This window comes from Cyclopterus lumpus, chromosome 15, assembly GCF_009769545.1.
Source record: "Cyclopterus lumpus isolate fCycLum1 chromosome 15, fCycLum1.pri, whole genome shotgun sequence".
Taxonomy (NCBI): Eukaryota; Metazoa; Chordata; class Actinopteri; order Perciformes; family Cyclopteridae; genus Cyclopterus; species Cyclopterus lumpus.
Window position 1 is genome coordinate 21,648,587 of NC_046980.1, and position 26,464 is coordinate 21,675,050.

The following is a 26,464-nucleotide window of genomic DNA, read 5'->3' on the forward strand; positions in this document are numbered from 1 at the left end:
ATGAATGGGAGGAAACAATGCAAACGATTTATAGCCATAATTACTGACGGCCTTAAGTAGCCTTTTCATCATTAAAAAGGCAGAGCTGGTGGCGCGCTATTGCTGCTGGGAGTTTACCCGGCTTCAATGAGCATCAACACTCTCCCTCCATTCAGATCTATGGCTAAATCCCAGGTGAGTGACAGGTGCCAGCTACAGGGCTGTTAGGAGAGAGCGTTTGTTGATAGAACCGTGTTTTCCTCTTTGAGCGACTGATCTGCAAAGGTACACATAAAGGCCCTCCTTCAGCAATGTACACAGAGCACTTCGAAAGGAGTACATAAAAATGCCCCCACCTCCTCCTCCTCCTCCTCCTCGCTGCAACATTAAACAGTGTGGAGGGGGTGCAATGGGAGGCGTGGGCAGGGGAGGGGGGGGGGGGGGGGGGAGCTGGGGGCCTCAAACAAACGCTTGGAGAGTGGCAAGTTTGCATTCGCCCATACCAACAAGCTCCTATCTCATTAACAAACCGCTGAAATAAAAGAGTGCTTTTTTTTTTTTTTGGCTCACAGCTATAAAAAAAAAATTATCATAGTGATGATGTTCCTCAGCCGTCAACAGAGCTGTGATAACGTTGTTTGATGATGACTTTCCCATGAATGTTAAGCAGCCGCCGCGGCAGAGGAAAGGAGCTTATCAGCGTCTAATGCCCATCTCTAATTCCTGCCCTTCTTGAACTAGCCATTTTCTAACAGCGTTAACTGTCAAATTTACATCCCGTCTTAATGCCACTAAAGAGTACGGGGGATGAAGAGTAAATGACAGCAGTGTAATGAGGAAGGCAAGGCATTCCTTCTTACTTTCTCTCCCCCTCGCTTTCTCAAAGGGGAGAGAGATTTCCACAATATGGGGGCTTTTTCTTCCTCCTCCTCCTCCTCCTCCTCCTCCTGTGCCGTGATGGAGGGCTTACCTGTGAACCTACTGTAGGTGCACATGAGCTTAATTAGCAGTGGGCTCTTATGTGGAGGAGGAAAAAAATATATATTTATTTTCTAAAATGCACTGCAAAACAAATACAGGCATACATTTTTTTTTTACAATTACACATTATTGTTGAGCCCTTTTGAGTGATAATAATACTGCCGCTGCTCTGATAAACACAGTTGTATCTTAAATCATATCCCTGTTCCCCGATCTCTTCTCCCAAACTCCTTCCACGTGTTATGCATTACGAGTCCGCGGTGCCCAGTGCACATAACGGAAGAAAACAATGAATTACAACAGTGTTTGGATTCAGCACAACTGAGCGCGTCTTATCAGCCAACTGACCACTTTCATTCCCTGTTTTTAAATTGGCATTTTGTCCATTAAGTCAATTAAAAATGCTGAACTTCTGAAGGAGACAATCACTTTTGACATTCAAAGCAAATAATGGGAAAATAGCCACAACTTCATTGTAAAAACAAAATTAGTTTTAAATTGATAAGGGTTTATATATATATATATCAAAAGGTTAAACTCTTAAACATTTTTTATATATAATAATGTAATCCCACATTGTCTTATCAAAAGGTGACAACAGAAAACACGTCATATATGTAGAAGAAACACATCAATCCGAGTTGAGACATTTAACCTATTCCTTCTCATTACTGCGACATATAATTTCCACAATAAATTGGCCAGGCTTCCCAGAGACAGTACTTGCCCCTTTCCCAAGGAGGCTTCCTATTTATGCACACTTCTGCTTCTTTTATGCAAATGAGACAAGTTGAAAGTTTTCTAATGCCCGCATGTAATTTAAGATGGCATTTAAGCCTCCTACCCTAGATGCTATCGTGGTAATTAATTCATCAGGTAATATTTCCCATTATTTTATGTCAGGCAAGGTAATGAATCTCTACGAGGGCACGCACACTATTTAGCTACAAAACGCAACGGTGTCTGCGGTCCGGATGAAACGGAAGACTGCTGGAAATGACAGAATATTCAAAAACCACACAATCAGCGGTGCGGTGGCGTAACATGCGGACTGGGTGGTTGTGTGCAAGTGAATGTGATTTCTTCATCATTTAATTTGGCCCGGTGAAAGATGAGTTCCATGTCATTGTGTCCTTAGGTTTCCCACTCAAATCGCATTCAATATTCAATCTTCCGTCTCGCACGGGAAAATTGGCAGAAAGATACACAGAAGAAAAAGGTCGTACCTTCCATCTACGCTGTCATAATCAGCCATGCAAGTGAACCTATGAATATGTAGTCCATTTCATCTGAGGGGTCGGACTCTGGCGGGGCAGGCCGGCCGAGATTAAATCTGGGCCCGTCTGATTGGACCGTGCAACGATTCAAACTGAGCTAATTTCATGCCAATCTGGTTGCCTCCAGTGAAACTCTCCGAAAGGCGAGAGGATGTCGTGATTTGGGGGGAAAAAGGGAGAGACAACAGATAAACGGTAAAAAATGGAGTCGAGGGGGCCTTCTTACCTTTGAGAACGAAAATGTTTTAATTTAAATGTATCACTTCATCGGGGGGGTGGGGGGGTGGGGGGGGGGGAAGTCCTCCAGCTTCGCAGCTCTGAGATTACGCCAATTAAACATCAAATATGGCAAACTAACTGCGAACGAACGAATGCCCCGCGTGCTCCCGTTTAAAAGGTCGGCTTCGGGCCGCTCAGAGGCGTTCGCGCGCAACCACAATTAGTGCCAGCGTCACGTGGTGGGCGGGCGGGCGGGCGGGGGGGGGGGGGCACGCAGCGGTCGAGTCGGTCAACTGCAAAAAAAAAAACGTTCGATTCCAAAGGCCGCACCTCCATTCACGGTGTCAGTCATTTAGAAACAGTAAATATGTGCATGCACATTACTGAGTGTAACAAGATGCATCCTTGTGTTCGCTTATGGAGGAAGGAGAGCGCGTGGGCTATGCTGTAAATATTCGACACTCAACAGCCACCTCAATATATTATTAATACATTTTCTTTCCATTGTTCTGTACCACAACCCTTATTCATACTGTACAGTTTCCATCTCTCGTTTGCTTGTCTTTGTTTGGCTGCATGTCTTTTCATCCTCCAGTAAATGTGTCTCTATCCCTCCGATTCCACATTTCGAAGTGAGATTCAAGACTCGCGCTTTGGGATCTGATCTCATTTTGAACTCATGATCAGTGAGCCAGCGTTTTGACCCCTCACTAAAAGTCCATGGCTATTGCACGAGCAGGTCTAGTGGCGAAATGGTTTTTTTCCGCTCCGCCAATAGGTAGGAGGTCCCCCGTGTCGGCGTGGGACCGACTGAGCGAAGCAGGAAACATCCGGAGCTGAGCTCCTCCTGTGAGCACAACAGATTTGACACAAGAGTGCTGATGAATCTCATCAGTTTAATGTGTTTATGCTCGCTAAGCCCTAAAAGCTTATTGCTGTTCAATGGAGTGCTACAAAGGTACCTAATTCCACCCCCCACCCCCACTCACACATTCGGTTGTTTCCTAGCACGCTGCCATCGCAGACTCCCAATAACACGATGCAGTCTGCAACCTGTGGAAGACCGAGGCCACGCTGTGTCTCCATGATTTGTGTTATCGGGCGGAGAATAGACCTTGACAGAAATATAGTGAGTTTTCTTTTTTCCCCCACCTTAAATTCAGCCCATGACTGTCTCTCTCTCTCTTTCCACATTGATCCCTTTTTACAGCCTTTTTTTCCACACTAAGTACTTTAGCCTTATCTTCGCTGCCCCCACCTCGCCTGTCTCATACTCTACCCAATGATGCCGGCTGCCTATACGACAGCTAACACCCAGTATTAATTAAAATGTCATGCCTCCAAATCAATATAGTAAAACAGTTCAAACACAACTCATCGCCACTGCTGTGATAAGTGCTTTTGGGTGACAGGTAAGTGCAAAGAAAGAGATGCAGGAGAATGGTATGACGGAATTATCCGGAGCGAACATGTAACATTAAAATGCATGCCCCCCTCCCCCCTCCCCCGCCATATGTTACTTCATCACTCACAATTGCAAATTATCCACACTGTCATGAAGTGTGCGCGGTGCTAAACTGACAGATCCATAAAGTCAGCAGCAACAGGCCAGGAGGCTCGACGCGAGAACTCTTTAGCTTCAGACGTCTGACTGCGACGCGTTAAAAGTGACTAATGCACACTCATTTGGGAAGGAGGCTGTCAGAAGGGGGATTTATCAGTGCTGCTAAAAGGAGCTCCACTCCATCTGATTACGCTGGCGTTGACGCCGCTCCGTTAGCACGAGGATACGCAAAAAGAGAAAAGGAGGCGAGTTATCGGAAAACTGTTTTCAGAGGACTTCTGTGACATGCTTTTTTTTTGCCATAAAAAGTTTCCTCGAATGAAGCCATTTTTCTCTCTCTCTCTCTCGCAATATTCCAACTATTATGAGTGACAAATGGGGTTTGATTCAAAACTTTGCGAGGCCGTACGCGTCGGTGCATACACACTGAAAAGACATTGTTCAAAAGCAAACGCTCGGGATACGGATAGAATGTGACAAATTCTGTCGGAGTAAATATGGTTTAATAAATGAATTAGCTTCATAAATAATGGCTGTAATGACATTTTAGGGGACAATAAGCCTCAGCGTTGTCAGGAAATAGTTGATGTATGAGTTTCATGCCTCAGCGGTTCCTCAAAATGAATAGGCTTGGGAAGATAGCAGGGGCCTGCAACCAGCCTATTTCCTCGAATTATCTACTTGTTGTCAATTTGCACAGTGGAATTACACATGCAAATTGGACTGCCTGCACAAACACCACTTGGAGATGATAAAAACAAATTAACAAAGGCTATAGAAGGAGGATTTATTTCACTGGCTAACCCAGGTCAAGCAATACATGTATTTTACAATTGTGTGTACCCAATTTTGGTGTAATTATATCAGCAAATTATTCTTTGTAATCTTATTATTTTCCCCCCAACCTTCTCCTTACACACATAATTAACTTCCTCCGTATCCTCGCGGGGAAGAAAAAAAAGAAGAAAAATCAAGCTCGCCTCTGCATCAGAGCAACACGGTTTAATCTGATTCTGGGGGTTTGGTCCTCGTCACCTTCGTGCAGCTGCAGCCGAGAGGAAGGTGAGAGGTGGACAGTTTAGCGACACTGTTTAGTGTAACCGCTCGGCGAAGGAGCCGACGGATCTACAGAGCAGAAGTCACAATGTTAAAGTCGAAATAATCGCCTCTTCACATCCTCCCTCGTATTGGGGAGGAAATTAAGAGTCCCCGGACCTCCACGTTTGCTATTAGATATCTCATTTACTTTGTACACACAGTGCTAATCTGCACTAATGAATTCTGCCACACCAAGCCAGATCGAGATGACTTAAGAATTATTACCACTTGCAAAGATATGCCTTTCCTCATTTAAAGCTCAATTTGGCTGGCTCGCAAAAAACAGTCTGTCACAGTAAGATACTAATAATTAGGGTTTTAAGATGATTAGTTTATCTCTGTGCTCTTACGGTCCTGCCGCTTATCCGCCATGGCCAAAACTTAATAAGAGGCTCTAAGTTTTAAACAGCCAACTCCAAATTACCAAGAAATGACGGAAATAATGAACTGGCGCACATGCCAGAGAGAGAGAGAGAGAGAGAGAGAGGGAGAGAGAGAGAGAGACACAGGGATGGATGGCGGGAGAGCTGAGAGACATTAATTCAAGTGTGAAATAGAACACAAAGTCGAGTAATCAATAAGGAAATGATTCAGACCTGTAATGCCAAAATTGTTTAGCATTAACGGGACTTTGTGACTCTCATTTTACCTTCAGACGCCGCCGTGCTCATTAACTTGTCACACCAGTAATGGAAGTCACAATAATGCTGAGTGAGTGGTACCAAGTTAGCGGGTTCCATATTTTAGAGGATGAGATCGAGATTTTGCATGTTGGAGACGACGATTCAATATAGCGTAAGCCTTATCATCCCGGGTTTAATAAGCACTGCATTTTGCAAAGCCGAACTGCACGACTCTCGTCTTCGGGGCGCAGGAAGGTCAAGGAGAGGTCAGGGTTATTTTGGTAACATTTGGGCAACAAGAAGGAGCTGGTTGTCAAAACCTCAATACCTTTTTTCTTCTTCTTCTTTTTCGCGACAAACGCGTATCAAAAACAGAAGTCTTTCCGGTTTTCGGACGGCTGCAACTTAATATTATTTTCATTCTCGATCAACCCCGTCGATTAGCTTTTCAATTAAACCGTCTTGTCTTTAAAAACGTCAAAAATAGTGACATATGCCAATCACAAGATCGCATGGCCCACAATGGTGTCCTCGAGTATTGTGTTCAAAGACCCAAAAGAGATCACGTTTAAACTGAATTTAGTTTATCGTTTCAGGAGAATGCAGCAAAATACTCTGTAGGAATGTTTGACTTGATAAATTGATTTAAATGATTATTCATTTGTCAATTTTGTGGTTTGTGGTTTATTGGTGTAAATGGGCAGTTGTTTCAGTCCCATCAGCTTTAAGTCACTAGATGCTTCACATTCGAGACATTTTGGCCTCTTACGTTGAATTCAAAGAATAGTAATCATCAAAAAAAAGCTGTTTGTTTTGGCATTGGCACCAAAATCACACTGCAAAGTATTGAACCAGTATCGAATCCTTTCACACACGTCCCAGTCAGTCCTGTACAACCTCACCTGAGATACTTCTTCTTCCTCACGCAGCATCCAGCCTGCCTGGGCCTCTTGAGAGATATATATGTATATACACACACACACACACACATATTGGTGCTATAGGTCTCACTCTTTATTCTGCATTCATATGGCACACAAAATAGAGGCTATAATTTATGTAGATTATTGGCTTTGCAATAAGATGCAACAGAAAGAAAGCCTAATGTGAATGAGTGTGAAAGAGCAATTTAAGGGTAGATGTGCCTGTGCCAGTGCCAGGGGCTATACAAGATTTGCATGCTAATCATTCTAATAATAATGTAATGCCCGCGGCGCTTTGAGCAAATTGCTAACCACTGGTCATAGAAGGCCGCTTATCTCGCCGAGAACATGACACAAATATAGGTTAGCCTTCGAACGATTCCTGGTAATTCACGGACCTGTCAGCAGCCAGGCTCACCTCAATTAGAAAAGCTCCACAGCAGCCGGCTCTTGACTTCACGTCGCTGCAAAGACTTTCTTATTCGGAGCTTGTAAATGTCACGAAAACCGAAAACCTTGCAGTATAAAACCGCTCTGCTAGCCCCCAAAAAACCCCTGCACATTAAAAACCAATACTGTTAAACACGGTGCTTAAAAACAGCCAATGAGAGCTTTAGTTTGTAGCCCTCGTGCTTCGCTGCCCAGCGTTTGTAAGTACGGTTCCGATTGGATCGTGCGCCGAACGTTCTGGGTTTTCAGCCAATCGCTGCTCGCTTACTATAAACGTCACCGTGTTTACCCGGAAATGAGAGCCTGCTCCGAAAAGCTGCTGTCAAAATCCCTAATTTACCCATTTCTGGCCGTTTATAGTCCAGCCAAATGATACATTAACGTCTAATCCGATTGTAATCTTCTGACTCGGAATGTACAGCGGACTCTTGCCCAAAGGTTTCACCGAAGACGACCTCAGTCCGGATGAAGAGAAGGGTGGCGTGGAGGAGAAGAAGGAGGGAGAGAAGTGTGAGGGCTCTGCTGGGGGAAACGCATCGGTACCGGTGGCGGAGGCACAGTCGACTCACACTGCGGATGATGCAGACAGTGATGCGGCGACAAGCAGTGTGCCCGGTGTATCCCAGGAAATGTGGCAAGTACGTGGATTTGGCACGCGGAAGCTAAGATTAGCATCCATTCTGTGAAATACAAGCTAGCCGTAGTGTACCTGTGTTGTTGTTGTTGTTGTTGTTGTTGGTTGTTGTCTGCAAGTGAGGGCTATTTCTTAAAGAAAACACGTTTACCACAACAATGCATTTATAATTTCTGTTAAATCCCCAGTCCTTTTTGGGTTATCGACATGTGAATAAACGGGGTTTGTGTCGCCCTGTTGGACTACATGTGTGTATCGTAAAATAATGTGTACAGCGGAAGTAGATCAAAGGCTGTAGTAGCTTCAGTGTGTGTGTGTGTGTGTGTGTGTGTGTGTGTGTGTGTGTGTGTGTGTGTGTGTGTGTGTGTGTGTGTGTGTGTGTGTGTGTGTGTGTGTGTGTGTGTGTGTGTGTGTGTGTGTGTGTGTGTGTGTGTGTGTGTGTGTGTGTGTGTGTGTGTGTGTGTGTGTGTGTGTGTGTGTGTGTGTGTGTGTGTGTGTGTGTTTAAGAAATTCCAGGATCTACGTAAGAAGAATGACGAGATGAAGACAATGAAGGGCCCCGGACGGAGAAAAAAAAGAAGACCACATAAGAAAGGTGTCAGTGATAATATAGCTTGATACCGTCAGTTGATGTTGAGCCGCAAGGGTTGCTCCTGTAAGTAGCCTGTATGTATGTTGAGAAGTCCAGTGGGTACAAGTTTAATCAGTCTTTATGACTAAAGGAGAGAAACATAATACAATAATTACACTCTCACTCATATTAAAATGTTAGCCCCCCCCCCCCTCCTTCTTAATACTAACAGAGCACCTTACTGGCCACCCTGTTATACTTGAACACTGCTGTTAAGCTGATGCTTATTTGTATCAAAGTATCCTACAAACCAGTAACTGTGTCTCTTGTGTCAATCAACAGGAACAGGGAGTGAGGAACCCACAGAAACCAGGTACCACATTATTAATATCCAACGAGTGAAATGAATTCATAAAGGAAAAAGATTCAGGTACTTCTTTGCTGCCAGAATCAAAAAGCTTGTAAAATGCAGCCAAATCTCAGATGTCAAACGGCACGACCACGAAATGACAACTTTCTTGAACAAAGAGAAAAAGCAGACGTGATTGCTGTCACGGACGATCTAACACGAACCAGTACGCTCGCTGTCAGCTGACGTTCGTAACTAAAAGGACCGGAATAGAATACAATGTCTAAAAACATGTGAAAATGGCAGTAGACGTGATTTGTTGTCGGCCTGCAAGAAACAGATCATTTATAGTTAAATCCTTTTCTTAATCATCTAGTTTGGATCATCATTTAATGAGGCAGAATGTGCCAAAATGATGCTTTTGTATTTTTCACCAGCACTGATGGTGTTGCCATGCTGCGCGGTGGACATGCATATGTATTCTGACATCAGGATATAGCGACAGAAGTCCAGTGGCAAGATGGACCGCGGTAGTTCACCTCATCGCGGCGCCGGGCTGCATGTAACAATCTTTAACTCGCATTCTGTCTGTCAGCAGAGAGCGGAAGGAGGAGCGGGAGAAGCACTGGGACGATCTGAAGCAGCACTTTGGTGCCAACGATCGATTTCACCCCCCCGCATGCTCCAAACCCCCTCCGAAGGTAACAGAGGCTGCTGCCTCCCAACTTATCCGCCGAGGTTTAATGGTGTGTCAGTCGTAGCTGTTCGTAACACCTTCCCATCCTTTTGTGTTTCCGTGCCACTGTATCCCCTCATTGTTTTACATGATACGACATGTGGATTAGAAGAAGCCTTACGCTTACCCAACCTGACACCGAGATGAATATTAGGGATTATGTTTGGCTACATTTAGTGATAAGATTAGGTTGAATCTCCTTTCTCGTGTGCCTGAGATTAAAGTGAAGTCTAGGTTTTTCCTTCTGCGCGAAACCTAATGAAAATCAAAATGCTGCTTGACAAAGAAGAGAGGGATAGAGCACCTGATGCTGTGGCTGCGGCTAGAACACTTCTATTAATTGTCAGATAATATATGGGCTGTGGAATTCATAATTGAAAGAAATAATAACTTACTTTCTTTCATTCTGATACATTTCTGCACTTAAAGCTGAATGAACGCTTTGTGCGAAGGCTTGCAAATTGCCAATGAAGCAAAAAAATAAATTTGCAAGCTTGATGAACATTATAGCTGACCCAGTGAATGGGAACTGTTCTCATTTCAATTTGAAATCCTTTTAATGATTATTTTGGAGTATTTTGTGCTTAATTTATCTAAGAGCAGCATAAAATTGAGTTTTTGCTGATTTTAGCCTCCTTTTGAATAGGGCAAATATGAAAGGATACAAAGAAATGATTAACAAGCTGAATGAAACGGAACTTGTCACATCAACATAATGAGGGGGCTCCTTCATCCCTCAAATGCAGTTCCTTGTAATTAATATATCACATTTTTTTGTATTCTGCCAAGTCTTTCACACAGTCATTTGAGGAAAAAGCTGTCATAGCAGCCAGATGTCATTAATTCATCTCCCAGCGTTTCTTCAGTGACCTTAAAACGTGTTTCATGGCACAAAGGATGATGGGCTGTCAGTTAGAGTTGTGCGATACAATAGACGATAATCGAGATCACAAGTCAGGTTGTGTCAATGTCGGCTTCAGTTTATATGCAGAGTAATAAACTATATAAAGCAAAATCAAGCAACTGGAGGTACGGAGACATTTGTGATACTAATTCTGCGTTTTTAAGCCTGATGGCATCGTCCTCGTACTTTTAACAGTTGAGTCAAGGTCCTCAAACAATACATCAGAGGAGACGCATTAATAATAACACCCTCTTTCCAGTGTATTTTCCGTCTTCTTTTTTTTTTTTTCCTTCTTTTTACCATGATGACATTTTGGAGGCAGAAGAAATCTGGTGCTCCGCTTCCTCAGATAGGCTCATCACAGCAGAACTGCCTCGCCATCAGTAACCGGGGGCCTCTCTGCACCCCCGTCTGCTTAGGCCTGTAATGGAAATGTGTAATTAAAGAGTCACATTTATGTTTGGTAATCTCCTGTAGCATTTCTAAGATTTCCCCACTAATATCCAATCAAAAAAGGTTTTCATTTGTGAAGGAAAAAAATCTACATATTTGTAGTAATGGCAATCATATTAAAAAAAAATAAGGCCCTGGGGACTTTTGAAGTTACTCTTTGATTTTTTTCTCTCTCTCTCTAACCCTATTTCAAAAAAAAAAAGAACAGCATTTTTTTTCTTCTTCTTCTTCTTCTCCCCCTCTTCTGCAGTCCGGCCTAGAAAAGAGCATGGAGACGGCCGTAGCTGAAGGGGACATTGCAAAGGCGGAGGAGATGAGCGACAGACTCGCCACTCGAGAGGTACGTTGTGCTGATAAGAGATCTTTGGGGGTGCTCCCGCTGTGACAAATCGGGCTAATGGATCCGTGGCCATTTCTGCTGCAAAGACATTGAGGAACAAAAACACACACGCAGACACCCACCATTCAGTCCTGCAGCCCTTTTCCATTGAGTTAATGGAAAGCCCTCCCCTTAGTTTTGAAGTGCTGCAGTGTCTAAAGGACTTTTGGCTCTGCTTTTTAATGAAGGGTACATTGCTTTCAAGCCGACTGTTAAATCATTCTCCAGGTAAGAGTTTCATACCTTTGAAGTGTACATGTCCCTAAATGCAGTGCCTGAAGTTTTGTAACTAACCGCCTTGGCAGGCATCAAGGATCAAGTGGCTTGAAACTAATTTTACATAAAATGTAGCCCACACACACACACACACACACATGCATGTAATTGGGACTAAAAAGACATACAGCTGCGGTGTTACTCCTCCACCGGGGGAATCGCCGTACGCATCAAAGTTAAACTTCTTTGTTTCATGATGCATGTTGCTCACAGCATCCCATAAGCCTTTTCATTTTGTAATGATAGCAACACAAACGCGCGGGAAATTGTTGGATTGCGATCGTTGCAAAGAAGGCGGGGCTGCTGGTTCAGGAAATATTGTACCTCAACATGTCCCTATATTGTGCTATATAGGTTTATGTTATGGCCACCAGGTAAGAAATCCTATTTTGTCAGGACAATACCCAGAAGCCTCTGTTGCCGACGCTATGGAGGAGAAGCGAGTTAATTCCAAACGTTTCATTGTTACAGTTGCCATAGTTGCTGAATTTATTTCAAAGAATTTATCAAGAATCTAAAAACGTAATTAACTTTCTGGCAGAGAGAGATGAGAAAAGACTGTCACGCTAAATATGAAGCGGGAGCCAGTTAGCGTAGCTTAGCTTAGCATAAAGACTGGAAACCGCTAGTTAGGCTCTGCAGGAAGGGGACTAACAGCACCTCAAAAGCTTTAGTGCAAAAAAATAGTTTGCCATTTTACATCTTAGTGGTGGCCAGTAACTTCCTGTTTGTTGCCAGGCAACTGCTCCCAGCCACATGACCGAATGTTTAACCGCTGTGATTAGATGTTTCTCATCGATATTCACCTTTTTTAAGAGTTATAGTCAACTTCTTTCCTCGTGTTTTATTTGGCTTGTACCTTTTTTTTGGTTCTTTTTTTTGTGTCTTTTTTTATCAAAGAACCTGGGTTTATGTTGTGTTTTTTTTTTTGCACTGATGCAATCCAAAACGGACTCCTTCGCTTCAACTATACTATAGCAGTAGGCTATCTGACCGTCAGACGATAGATGTGTCGCCCAATGAGATTCAGTCAGCAAAGCCTTAAAGCCTCACCCTCTTTAGTGGGCTCTGACAACAGGGATCTGTGTTTAGACATTTAGAGTTGTACTATTCATTGAATTGGCACTACGCGCGTGGCCCCCGGTATCTGCAGTGTGTAATGGACATTAGTGTGCAGCATCAGAGCCCTTTATATTACCATCTTAACCGCTCGCAGAGTGGTCAAATACGGGGACGTTAAATGAAAGCTCTAGCGAGTGGCACCCGCGCTGTACTTTTGAGAAAGCCTCTTAGAGCGCCGGTGGATTGTTTTTTTTAGCCTGAGCCGAAAGGTTCTCTCCTCCCTGGCACCTGCCTCGCGTCTTGCCAGAAGCGTGATGGGAACGTGACAGCAGTCTGGCAGCCACGGCGCATTGTTTAGCAGCGGTAACTTCCTTTCACGAAGAGCCGAGTCAATTGAAAGTTCTTTATCGTTGGCTTTGCTGAATATAAGGGGAGCGTGAGGGGAGACCGTGTGTGTGTGTGCAGCTGAAAGGCCAACAAAGTTTGAAGGATTCTGAATAAGTTGGAAAGGATTATATAATATCTTAAACGGTGCAGCCTGTAATGCAGATAGCATTTAAGACCAATGTTTGTTTACCGCACTCCGGTTCCCTTTTTGACAGGAGCGCTCTGACAAACATTTAGAGGATCAATAAGGCCCCGCTGTGGCCAGAATCAATTTCAAGGTTATAATTGAATGCCTCATTTGGTACGGAATGGCTTAGATGTTTAATTTGTTTACGGTCATAACACCAAGACGTGATTGTGGCAGGCTTTTCACCGGAAGAATAGGAACAGGTTTTCTTCGCAAAAAATGCAAAAGCATTTCGACAGCTGTGAAGAACTAAAGAGGCCTGTTTGTCCCTCTAGGCATTGTTTTGTGAGGCAAATGCTGGTACACGTCGGATGACAATGTTTCAGTGTATTTTCATCCTCAATCTAACGCTTTCCCACTTATCTCCTCAAAGCAACGGGAAATGGAAGGAAGATAGAGCTTGCTGTCAGAATCCCCCCCCCCCTTTTATGCGACAGAAAATTGTTTGTTTCTGCTGCTTTTGGCTCCCTCAAATCAATTAATGATTTCCATTTGCTCCACTTTCTTCTTTTTAATCTGAACATTAAAACAATTTGGTTTTAAAGGCTCCTTACAAATTCTGAGATATGTGTTCTTTCATCTGTCAAACTTCTGAGCAGCGCTGCGCGGATATTGCAGGTTGGGTTTTTTTTTTTTTTATTCTCATTACAGTTTAAAAAAAATATATATATTTCCCAAGGCTGCAAGTCTTTTGTTTTAGATGAATTCATGGAGACACGCTCCGCTTTTTAAGAGAAAGTATTAACGCCCCCGAAGACTGCGCAAAGACATCGTATCCCCCTTTTCGGTAACAAAATATTATTTATGTCTACATTGCTTAGACAAAGCTCCTTAATGTATTCCTTTAAACAGTGCAGATAGGGTGTCTTTCCTCATAAAGATGTCTGTTGATCCTTCTCAACGCGTTTAGATTTCCTTTCACACGCCTGAGAAGACACCAAATAATGTAAAAAGCTTCTGGCCTCTAAAGTAGTTCAGTAGATTAAAAGGTGCAAGTCCTCCAATGAAGAGGACTGGGTCTCCATCTTTTGACTGCTGCAAGTAGCATCTGGGCTAACAAATGCAGCGATTGGCATAGCGTAGAGTGACTGACACATCTCACAGCCTGTCAGGAGGCTCGCTGGCATCCGGCAGCTCATATTTGACGGATTGATTTTGCAGCTAGTGCAAAGAGGTGATGACTCGTCAGTTCTGCACAGCTTCCTCTGTCATCTAGTGTCGTGTGACCTGTAGGAGCATGGGGTAACGTATCGGTTCGGTACGCACACAAAATACACAAGTACATGGTCTTAATCACTTTACAGCTGTTTTACAAACTGCAGTAGACTCCGGGTAGCTCAGGTCATCTGCTAAACTGTTTCACACTTTCGGATTTTGATCTAGTAGATCCACAGCTATGAATATGGGCAGAATTTTGATTGTGCCAAGTATTATATCTAAGCTGCTATTTAGCACGCTCAAACACCTTAAAATAGTCCAGTTCCAGGCCATTTAGGCGCATATATAAGAGTAACGTACCTAAGATTGATCCTTGCAGAACTCTGTGTGACCAGTCCTGAATAAGATTACTTGGGTATGATTTTAAACCAACAAACTACCAGGTCATCACCCCTAATGGCCAGGCATTTACTGCATCAAATTAAATAATTTACTGTGTTTACTAAACATATGATGATTCCATGCAGAGAGAATTTGTATTGGCGTCTTCATTTAAAAAAGTTCTACTTCGTCACACTAATTAGCCTTCTCATTGTAGTATTTCATACATCAGCCTTACAACAACTGAGTTCTCCCTGGCTCTTTTTTCTTTGTAAAACACAGAATCCACCTCGGTCTTTTGAACTAGTCAGGAGCTGTACCTTTTATATATATATATATATATATAGTAAGTGGGCATATTTCACCACAAAAGACTGTCACGCCACGTTAGAGTTTACAGTTCCCCCATAGCACTCACCACAGCTATTAGAGTGGCATTACCACTTCAAAACAGAAACTCTCTTAGTCTCAAACAATACGGGGTGTCAAGTCCATTTCATTACTTCCAGGAGCTGAAGAACATGACACATAAAAAGCATTTGCATGGCTGCTGGCTTCTCCTGAACCAAGGTGAAAGAAGCAGAGCTGCGAATGGAAACCACAAACAAAGAAACACACAGCATATGTTCTAAAAGGCAATTTACATTTTCAGTCTACACAGTGAGAATGTGCCATAATATACAGAGTATATACATTGGAAATGGGCCTCAGATTGTGAACCTATTGGAAAGGGATGATCACATAATAGAGGAGATCCTTGACTGGCCTAATTCCAGTGCACTGCCCTTTGAACCAGGAGTTTTAACAGGTGTGATCAATGAAACGGTTTCTCTCTCCTTCTGCTGTAGTAGTGATGCTTTCCTTATTGAGGTAAAAGAACGCACTGAAGGGCACTTCTGTCCAAAAGGCTCTGGAGATGTCATAATACGTTATTGTCATGTTATATTGCTTCAGCACAGCAACGTCATACATGACGTTTAGTGGTGGGAAGTCTTGACAATTCCCATTATCCTTTCTGAGAAGCCTGATGCTGCTCTGTCAGAGAAGAGAGGCCAAAACACACTTTGCTTATTCTGTCTCATGTCCAGTTGTTTCTGACATTTTTCCCAGAAGTAAATAGTGACTAAATGGTACGTTACAGTATAAAATCACAGTATTGCTGTTCTTCGTGCCCGTGTTGCGTTGGCTTGTCAACGTATTGCCTGACACCGTCTGGCTCAACGACCCCTAATCTAGCCTCATTTTGGACCAGTGGCTTCCTGTACTCTGGACCGGACCCCCCCCCCCCCCCGTTTAAACCCAGATTAACCTGTTCCGCCTAATCTGTTTTAAAGAGTGCCCCCTCCTAATTGGTAGATCACTTAATAAACAATACTTAACCTGATGAGTATGCATTAACGGGAGGCATTTATGGTTTCTGCAGTGTTTGAACTGGTTATAATATCCCTTCATTATGTCCCAGGTCGTATTTCAATCGGAGCGGCGGCTGAAAGGAAAAGCCCCAACCGTCCTTGAAATCGACCCTTTGGAAAGCCTCGCTTTAAATGCGGTGAAACAAAGGTGTCGCGGCATTTTGTCGGAGGAGACACGGCGGCTTAGTGGAAACAAAGAGCTGAACTAAAGAGCGTTTCATGATATTTATATTATTTAGCACCTTTTTTTTTTTTCTTCTCCTCGCTACCTTCTCCCTACCATGCCCCCCCCCCCCCCCCCTGTTTTGTAATCAAAAAATTAATGAGCGCCGCTTTTGTGGGAAGTGAGCTTTATCAGATTCTGACTATCCCCGCCCCACATCTGAGTAGAAGGCTAACCCCCCCCCCCCCCCTCCAGGCCACATCGCAGAGAGTTTAGGGAAACTCTCCTCTTTGTTCATTTTTCCTTCAGCATAAGCAATTTATCACTGAATGAACTTTTATTGTATCTCTGGATGACTCACATTAAAATTCTCGCCCATTAATTTTTGAAATGGATGTTGAAATGGGTACTAAGCTTTTATCAAATGCCTGGGAATCTCATTTGGATTATTGTATTCCATTAATTACTTGATAGACAAAGCATACTTTTCAATGTAGATTTGTGTGCTGTTTAATTAATTAGCATGTTTTCTCTTTTAATTAAAGCATTTTTTTTTCTCTTCTAAATTAAAGCCCACAGCAAAACACATATATAATTTGTTTGTAATTAGGCCTTAATTGGTGGTAGTGGAAGCTTAGCACCCTCTGTTTCTTTTTTCATGATTGCCATTTTATTGCCAGTCACTCATTAATTAAACTGTTTTTTTTCTAATTAGCTTATAAAACTGTTGATGGCATATTATTGTAAGTGTGAGTTCAAAGCTTGCTAATAAGCCTACCCTACTCAGAAGAGCCAAGATAATGGAGTGTGCACAAAGCAGGCAAACTTTTTGGAGACGTCTTTATTTTTATTTTTGTGTCTACTCCCTAAAGATGTCATGTCATGCGTATCTCGCATCAGATTACTAATAGAGAAAAATGTCGACGTGGCGTTTTTTCTTTACCGTGCCTTCTCCCTGGAGTGGCTTTCTTTCTTTTTCCTCTTGCCATGTAATTCTGTTTGTGGAGGACGGATTATATGAAGCGACGCGGAGGTGTCGTGTTTGGACTGTTGTGATTGTTCATGCTTCCACATTTACACATTGTTTAACTATTAAGTGTTCAAGAAATTGAAGCGGAGGAACACAAGTCGCCGTAATTGATATAAATAATGTACTTTTTACTCCGCTATATTGATATACAGCTCTTGTTAGTTTTAGTTTAGTTCTTATTTAAAAAAAATGTTTAAAAGTCATGCAACGCATATGATGATCTGATGAAATATGATATATATATATATATATATATATATATATTATATTTTTAAACTACCCAGTAGTGTGGTAAATATGAGCGGAAACCAAAAGTTGTTTCATCGATTTTAGTCGACAGAAAAGGAATCTGGAACTATTTTGATGACGGGTTAATTAATTGTTTCCATCCTTTCCCTTTTTATTATTTAAATAATTGATCAATTGGTTGGACAAAACAAGCTGTCACTCTGGGGAATCTTATTTATTGACGTTTTCGGACCAAACGATGAACATTTAGCAGACCAATCAGAAATGAGACCAATCAGTCGTGGCAATATCTACATATTTACATTTCAGTACTTTTACAGCGAGGTTTTGCAACTTTCACTTGAGTAAAGAATCCTTAATGTTTCCTCCATAACTTGGAAAACATTAATATTATAGAGTTGTTTTGTTGAACCCGTGAGGTCTCATTCTTTGTGTTTACTCCAGTCCATCACTTTTCCGTGAGTCCAAATGAACTAACCTTCCTCTTTAATGCGAGCCGGGTGGTATCGATTGACCTCTTTGACCTTCCCGATGTCACTGCGACGCCGGGGCTCTGCGGCCCAGGAACACATTTTTCTTCCCCCTCCTCCACCTCGGTTCCAACAAATTACGCTGAAATAACACACAAGCTGCCTAATCTGATATTCATTCCTTTCTTATATAGCCCTGCTTTCCCAAAGTTGACTAAGGCCACATTATTTAGGCATTAAGGTAGTGTGATAAGGGAATTAGGCTGGTCATTAATCGTTTACACGTCAAATGCAGCAGAGCAGCTCGGGGAGGTGATTTAGCGAGGCAAAGCCATATAGCCCTTGTTAATCCACCTCTCACACGTTTTAATTGGAAGAGGCTTCCTGGATAGGAAATTTATGAATGGGTTTAAGGCCATTTCTTCCTTAAAGCCATCATTTATTTTGTATTGTTAATAGGAGCTTTCACTCTATCCACACGGAGATGTATTTGTCTCCTCTTTCATTCAGCTATTGTCTTTTTGCACTTGCTGTTTAATTGCCACAGTGTTTTTTTGTGAAGCCTGCGCGGCTCATAAAGACTTCCTAATGCTTCTTTTCTTCGTCAAACACCTCAGAAATGATGCAATGGAGCAGATGACAGCAGAGTGTGAAACTGTCATGAAGATAGACTTGCTTTATCTTGTGTATGGCTTCTACAGCAGCAATGCAGAGGGCTTTTTTTAAAAATGTATTTTTATTAAGGCCCCATGTTTGGGTCTCCACTTGAATCTCCATGACGACCCAAACATGAATGAACAGAAAACGGCACTATTGACTTAACCCTCCTAGTGGCCCTAAGCTGCTGCTGCTGCAGTGCCAGCATTGTGCATGATGATTTTTCTTTTGCCCTCAAATCTTCTAAAGGTCAGAGTATTAATCCTCTGAATAAACCTTGTTTTTAGCAGGGCTGTGCCCAGGCCACACACGAGAGAGAGAGAGAGAGAGAGAGACACAAGGCACAGAAACACGGCTGTGATGGACACTTAATATTTACACGTGGTGGAGTGGGAAGAATTTCCTTTTTTAAGGAGCCACATAAACAAAGAGCGCATGAGGTTTCCCGTCTCCTGCTTTGTGCTTTCATTCTTATTTTTCCCCCCAGCCTCTGATGTGAAAGGCTTTGGCACTAAGATGCACGCAAAGGGGAGGGGGTGGAAGGGGGTTGTTGGGGTGGATGAACCCCCCCCCCCCCCCCCCCAAAGAAAATCCTGAAAAGTGGATCAAAAAAGTAAATGAAAAATAATGTCATATTACTGAAAATATGAGAGGCTAATTTGTGCCGACTTTTTGCTAATTTTGTTCTCGCCACAGAAAGAGGAGCCGTCACCTGCTCGGCGCCGCCGCGCTGACAGTGCCAGTGATCCATGAAATAAGCTGCCGCTGGCTTTGTTCAGATAAGAATGAACAAATCTGCACAATGTACTGCTCTCGGAATCTCATTTTCATACTTGCATGCAGGCTAAAAGAAATAAGCTGTTTGCAGGCTTGATTAATCAGACATTTGAGGTTTTTTTTTTTTTTTTTTTGTCTCTTTGATCTGTTCTGTCTCCTAGGTAACTTGGTTGACATTAATGTTGAGCCCCAGTAAAGACAATCAGGGACTGGAGACTAAACGGATAAAAAAAATTAAAAAAAATAAATAAGGAAAAGCCCTTTTTAATGCTTTAAATATAGTAAACGCTATGTTGTGAATTTTAAAAAAAAAGAGGGGGAACTGAGGGGCACGGACGTGGGTTTTAATTTAGCTTTTGGTGAATGTTTTCCAGACATTTTGCCACAGGAGAGCAGGTTAATGTGGGTAATCCTGGTTGTCTGGGAAAAAAAAGAACCCGCTCTGGCTGTGAATCTCCAAAATGAAACCATTTAGCATCACGGTTTCATTTGATTTGCTCCCAGAATGAGCTAAAGTGTTTGTTTTTCTTCTTCTTCTTCTTCTTCTTCTTCCAAGCAAACACACAGAGCAGGAAGCTGCTCTCTGATTTGTCAACAATTGAATAATCGTCTGGCCTATGATCTCCGTGCGCATCGCAGACACTCGGATGCATTTAGCACCGACACCCCGGTTTGATCTGCTTGAAAATCTGCTTGAAAATGTAAGAGCATGTCAGCCGCTATAACTCTCTTTAGAGGGGGGGACATGATTTGAGGAATTTAAAACCTATAAAATGGCAAAGAACTGGAGAGCTGTCATAGTATGTACGCTTCAGGTTATGCAGACGCTTTCACAAATCTTCCAGTGACTGTATAGATGAATGCCTTGAGGGCCCAGCCGGAGCCCAGTACTTGCAGCCAGCCGAAGCCCTTATCTTAAATCCAAAGCAAAGTACCATTAATCTTTTTTAAAGACCTTTATGGCTTTTAATGTATCCCAAATTAGAACATTTTACACCCTTGGTTCCTGAAATATGGTGATAAAAAGCCTTTAGAGTTTAATTTTTCCTGCCTGCTCGCTCTGACCTGCTTAATCCCAGCATGCATTAGGAGATATTTTAGTTTCAGTCTTTCTAATAAAGTTTATCCCACTTAATTATAATTGAAACATTTCTTTTTTTCAGGTCTTTTTTTTTTTTTCTCCTCTTCTTTTCTTCAAGTGGCGCAGTGGTGGCACATTTCTTCATTACCTTAAGATCCCCCCCACCCCCACCCCTTGATTGTACTATGAATATTACAGAGAATTACCCCACGGTTGGGTGAAATTGTTCCAAGTTGTTTATCAAAGTTCTCCTTTGCTTGAATAATAAACCTATCTCAGGAGTGACGGAGGAGGCAGGGTTTTGCTCTTTGTCTCCCGTGCTTCCGTGCGACCGGGGTTATTGGGATTATTCTGCTTCACAATACATACGTCCTCCACGGGATTTGAATGTTTTGCCTCTTGCAGTCACGGTCATTCTCTTCACTTCTGATTTCAGGGACTGCCGGCAGTCCTCGGAAAACAAGAAATAATAAAAAAAAATTTAAAAGTCTCTTTTTCCACTGATGGCGGTGAGTGTGGAAAATGCCAGTGCGAGGGTTTTGAGACGGACGGAGGGCGAAATGCTGAACGTCGTTTCTCATTGTTTTATTTATTCATTCCCTTATATCATTTGCACATTAAACAAGAAGAAGAAGAAGAAGGCGGGGGGGGGGATGAATGAATCAAATAGAAACAATAAGAGCCTGTGAGCAGGGAGCTTTAAAATTGGACCTCCTCTTAAAACGCCTCAAACAAAAGGCAAAACAGATCAGTCGTTTTAATAAAAGGGTTCTCTTATTTATGGAGCTACGCAACACTTTGTCCTGCATCTCGTTACATTGCAGCTTTTTATTGACTATTGCCCGAGACATGTTTCAGGTTTATAAACGGTTTCTAAAAACACTTTTTTTTTTTTTTTTTTTTTTAAATATAGGAAGGACTTCAGAACTACTGGTTGTTTTCATTATTGATTAAGCTGCCAATTATTTTCCTTAATTTGTCGTTTTGGTCTCGAAAATAGTCCAAAAATAGTCTTCAAAATGCTTGTTTTTATTGGCCAACAGCCCAATACCCACATTTATTCAATTTACCATCAAAGAAGACTAAGAAAGCCATCATATTTGAGAAGATGGCCACTTTCCTTGAACTAATGACTAAAATGATGCATCGTGGAGTTGGAAAGGGACCGCTTGTCGTATTATTGCATTTGGAGAGTAAACGGTTATCAAACTGAACTTCCATGTTTTTCAGGATGCTGTGAAAATGAAGCCAAAAAATGTACATAATAATTCTATCTATATATATATGTGTGTATCTAAAATGGCATCATGTGCTCATTCCGCATGTCTAATTTCCCGATGTTACTCTTCACCTGTCCCACGTCTTTCCCATGCTGCCTCTTCATCTGGTTGCATCACGCTCAGCGTTCGCAGGACAGCATTCATGTGTCGTTGAGCTGGTTGCCGCGGTGAGGAGGAGGAGGAGGAGGAGGAGGAGGAGGCGGCGGCAGCAGCAGGGAAGCAGAGCGCTTCTCCTCTCCAGACTGGTGTCGTTCTCTAACGGGCCTCTCCTCTGTCTGCCTCTAAATAGCTGGCCGTGAAAATCGCTCAAGCCGCCGATTGCCGTGACTTTGTGCGACGCAAACAGGAAGAGGAAGCTTTGAGGGCAGCGCAGAAAAGGAAGAACCAAATACCCTGGGGGTAGGACGTGTGTGTCTCTCTATCTCTATCCCCCCCCACACACCCTCTCTCTCTTCATCAACCCCCCCCTCCCCCCCCTGTCCTCTTGTTTGTGTTTGCCATCACATCTGCCTTTGACACTCTGGGCTCGAGCACAGTTACAGCCGGACTTTGAATGATCCCTCACTCAGAGATTGACAGCAAAAATGTATTCATAAAGGGTTCAGTCACTCAACATCTTTCTTTTTTTCTTTTTTTTACTTCTGCTTGCAGGTTTGAGGCTAAGAGACGATGGGAAACCAAAAGCAACATGGGCTTCATGTGACCAACACGGAGGAGAACCACTGGTTGTTTTTAGTTTGAGTTTTTTTTAAACTTCATTTGATAATGTTTTTCTTTTCTTTTCTTTTTTTAAATTTTTTTTTATGGCAAACTGATCCTGTTTCTTTTTTATTCTCTTTGTATATTTTGAAGACTTGAGTGTTGATATTGGGGGGAGGGGGGGGGGGGGGGGCAGCCAGCCACACAGTTGGCTGAGGGAAAAACCAATCCAGAGGGTACAAGAAAGAGAGAGAAAATTATGGAGCATTCAAATTAATTCCTAAGGCGCCCATTGGTGTCTGCATTGTGTTATTTTTCATTACATTTCAGTGATTTGAGTGTTCTGGCCGCCCCCCCCCCCCCCACCACCCTCTCAAATTAAATCTGGTGTACATTACTGGATGATGCGTTTATTTATTGCTGTAAAGTGGGTTAATCATGAAGGCGCTCCTTTTCTTCTTCCAAGGGAGAGAAAGGAAAGATTAGGGCCCTAATGCAATGTACAGGATAATGTGCGATAGGATTTGGGAGAAGAAAATGAAAAATGTTGGCTGCCGTAAACAGTTGTTGTAAACGGGAAGTTGAGTGAACGTTTTGGGTGTTGAGACATGAAACGGAGGCTTTGCCTGTTGGCCCTCACCCATGTTGGGAGACGAGCTATTGTTCCTCATCCCGAACAAGAGGCCCGCGCCGCCTCTCGCTGCTCATTGTGCGATGAGCTCTCTTCAGCATCCGTAAACTCCTCGATTCCTCTCGCCGCCACTTTGATCTTTTTCCATCGGCGGCGTTTGCCTCGCGCTCGATTTCCGATTCCCACGAAGTGTTAATTGCAAATGGCACGCAAAGAAGCACGAGAATGAGAATTACTTTTATTTTATTTTTTTTCAACCATAGAAAATGATTGCTTTGCTTCAAGGTAATGAGAATTAAAAATGAATCCCACCTAAGTTGTTTGCGTTGCACTTGTGTCCCCTGGTGGGGAGCCGCGTTGCTGTGTCGGCTGAAACGCTGACGAGGTAAAAAACAAACTAAACATCAGAACTAAAAGTTTGGGGGCAATCCGTGACACAAAAACCTGAACAAAAGCTGGATGGCACGAAAAAAACCAATTGCTGAAATTTGACCAAAAAAATAATAATAAAAAAACCAGCTTCTCCATCGTTTTCCCATCCAAGCGAATCACGTGACCGCGTGTCTGAGCGGCTGTCAGTCGGTGAGAATCGGTGCTAATTAAACTATTAATTATCTCTGTAATGAGACGCGAGTTAAAACTGCGTTAAGCACATCAAAGGACAACGTGGGATTTCTTCACTTTGATGACTGCTATGAAAAATATATCTCGACTGAGGAGTGAGGGAACATCAGAGATGCTTCATTAACGGGACAGAAAGTAGTCGAATTTCAGAGCCTTCTGGAGCGTCGGGGGGGGGGGGGGGGGGGGGGGGGGGGTTATGAGTCGTTTTTTACTTGCAGGTCTTGATCGCACGCGCCGCATCTTCAGAACTTTTTTTTTCTCGAAGGTTTTCTTTAGCCTCAGCGGAAGAACAAAAAGCATCTGAGTGTGTGTGTGTGTGTGTGGGAACAACATGTAGAAGCCATGTACCCATTAAGTGAGCGCGGATCCAACATCAGCGCGGCGCCGTATCAATAGCATCTCGCTTTATTAATCTCTAGGAACACAGAACGATGCCCTGAGCAGAGATGATTCTGCTCTTAAGCTGGAAAATCCACTTTCCCCTCATCGTGGTGTCGGGGAGCGTTTCACCGGGTTTCTTCCTGGAGGCCAATCTTAGCCCCCTGACCTGGGCGGATTTGTTGTGAAACGCAAAGGAGGCAAACTCCTCGGGCACATCGTGGAACCACTTCTAGGAAAAGTGTTGTGTTGTGTTGTGTTGGGGGGGGGGGGGTGAAAAGAAACCAGCAACAATCCCATTAAATGGTTGGAAAGCTGCTGTTGTATGAAAGGGAACATGTGTCGGCGGTAACACGACATCGCCGGCTAGAGAGGATTAACGCCGCGATGCCGCTGATAAAGACGAGCGCCTTCGCGCGTACACGCGTCGCTTCGTTCGGGCGTGTTGTTGTTGTTGTTGTGACATATTAGCGTCGCGTGTCTTTTTATTGTGTAAACCGCGACTTGTTACACTCGCTGCCGTTGGACGTTTCCACGTGTGAATAAAGGTTTCAGTCGTTATTACATTAACCGAATGTTTCATCTTCATAAGGGTATGCCGGCGGACATATTTTTTTCCCCCACTTGTTCCCATTGGGGAAAACTAATGTACGGCATAAACCACAACAATAAAACCCCGACTTTCTGAAAGCAAAACAATAAGGATGGGTTTGGGCTTTAAGTGTTCTGTCATGAGCCCATTTTAGTGCACACAAGGTGTATTTGTACCGTCCTCTCATTTGTGAGCGACAGGCAGCAGCGTTGGATGTTGACATATTCCTCGGCTGATTTAATGACCTGTTTTAATTCTGGCACGTCTGCAGCGCCCCCCCCCCCCCTCAGATGTTTCGCCATTTTAATTAGTGTAATCGTCGCTCTTGAAAAAAGGCCACGGGGTTGTTTAATGGGTCGTGTTTGTCAAGATGCACAGAATTATAACACAAAAGATACGCCGTTTAGTCGACGCCACAGTCTCCCGGTGATTACGGGTGTCACAATTGATAATTAGAGGAAGGAGTGATTCATCTGAACGCCAGAAATGAAGCTCCGCGGCGTGAGGAAATGAGTTTGACTGTTTGGATGAGCGGGTGTTTACACGGCGGCGCGTGGGAACACTTACTTACTTACTGCCGTCTCCGGACAGGGACGAGTGCAGACCTGTCATGTGACATCTTGGGCGCAGCAACTGGATGTTTTTTGCACTAATGGCAAAAATGATGAATGTGTACGGTTTTGGTTCTGCCTGCTTTTGTCAAATGATAAGCGGAGGTTATGGTTTCAGGCAGCTAAGTACAAAGTGCTTCACGCCGTTTCCCCCTCGCTGTGGGAATTGGGTCAAGCTAACATTTACAACGTGATAAATGTAATGTTTAAATGCACACCCTCGGTAATTAAAACCCATACTGTAGCACCCGGGTCACTCATGTAGCCCCTTTAATTGTTTCTTAGTTTGAAACTGCTTGGAAAGCATCTATTTTATCATTTAGCATAACTTATAGAACAAGAAAATGAACTTTCAATTAATTTTCTTCTTTTGCTATCGCAAAACATATATATATATTTTTTAAAACATTCCCGAGCACAAATATGCTGAGCGTGCACCCATTATGCGTTCATCTGCACTCTGCAAAACTACATACTGCATTTTTATCTGAATGAATTATTAACCGCGTTAATGAATATTTCATTTTTCTTTATGGAACCATTTAACGGTCCCAACAAGAGGTAATGACGTCCTAAGCAGTGACAAGTACCTGAAGAGAGAGAGAGAGAGAGAGAGAGAGAGAGAAGGGAGGAAATAGGTGACGATCCGCAACATATGACAACATACAATACAACATATTGTATTGAAACGTCCAGTCCGTCTTTTTTCCACCAACGAGTTAATTTAAGCTCCTCCTCTCTTCTTTTTGTTATAGTGTATAAACACGCCGATATAACTTCCACGGATCTGGTGTTTCTCCCCCCCCCCCCACCGCCCCCCCCCCCCCCCACACACACACACACACACACACACACACACACACACACACACACACACAGGACCTGAGACCCCTTTTTGTATCTTTAAGAATGGACCCAGCGTGATCCAGAGCAGCCGGGGGGGATTTACACTGAGCAAATGAATTGAATGGGTGTAATTAACGTTACCTTGATTTGTCCCAGGAAAGACCTCGGTATGTCGGGCCCGTGTGGTCATTTATTGCGTGGTTCCTTCTGAAGAACACTCATTCTCGATCGTAAAAGGGGGAAGAAACCGCTCCAGACTTGTTATTGATCGATTAGTACTGAAGTTGACCTGCAACAAGAGCATTGGATTAATCCTTCGATGCAGAGCCCCTTTGAACCTACACTCTGCACACAAAGTTTGCACAAAATAATG

The 26,464-nt window shown here is 43.0% G+C and overlaps 1 protein-coding gene across 4 annotated transcripts; it reads left to right on the forward strand.

The window, feature by feature from the left end:
- Positions 1-7,400: 7,400 nt before the first annotated feature.
- Positions 7,401-22,806, forward strand: fam204a (family with sequence similarity 204 member A). 4 transcript variants are annotated; one of them, XM_034552586.1, is made up of 7 exons: positions 7,401-7,752; positions 8,250-8,343; positions 8,662-8,692; positions 9,264-9,369; positions 11,012-11,101; positions 22,000-22,109; positions 22,362-22,806. In XM_034552586.1, exons 1-7 carry the CDS (start codon positions 7,528-7,530, stop codon positions 22,411-22,413), a joined length of 708 nt encoding a protein of 235 aa, XP_034408477.1. In that variant the 5' UTR covers positions 7,401-7,527; the 3' UTR covers positions 22,414-22,806. The 4 variants fall into 4 exon arrangements, with proteins under 4 accessions (XP_034408477.1, XP_034408478.1, XP_034408480.1 ...); XM_034552587.1 differs by having other exon boundaries at positions 9,267-9,369; XM_034552589.1 differs by having other exon boundaries at positions 8,256-8,343.
- Positions 22,807-26,464: the final 3,658 nt, after the last annotated feature.

What these genes read in the sequence shown, in the direction of transcription:
- fam204a (XM_034552586.1), top strand. Translation starts at nt 7,528, where the DNA reads ATGTACAGCGGACTCTTGCCCAAAGGTTTCACCGAAGACGACCTCAGT. An exon ending in ACAGACTCGCCACTCGAGAG is followed by an intron (nt 11,102 to 21,999) that starts GTACGTTGTGCT and finishes GCCTCTAAATAG; the next exon opens with CTGGCCGTGAAAATCGCTCA. An exon ending in AAGAACCAAATACCCTGGGG is followed by an intron (nt 22,110 to 22,361) that starts GTAGGACGTGTG and finishes TTCTGCTTGCAG; the next exon opens with GTTTGAGGCTAAGAGACGAT.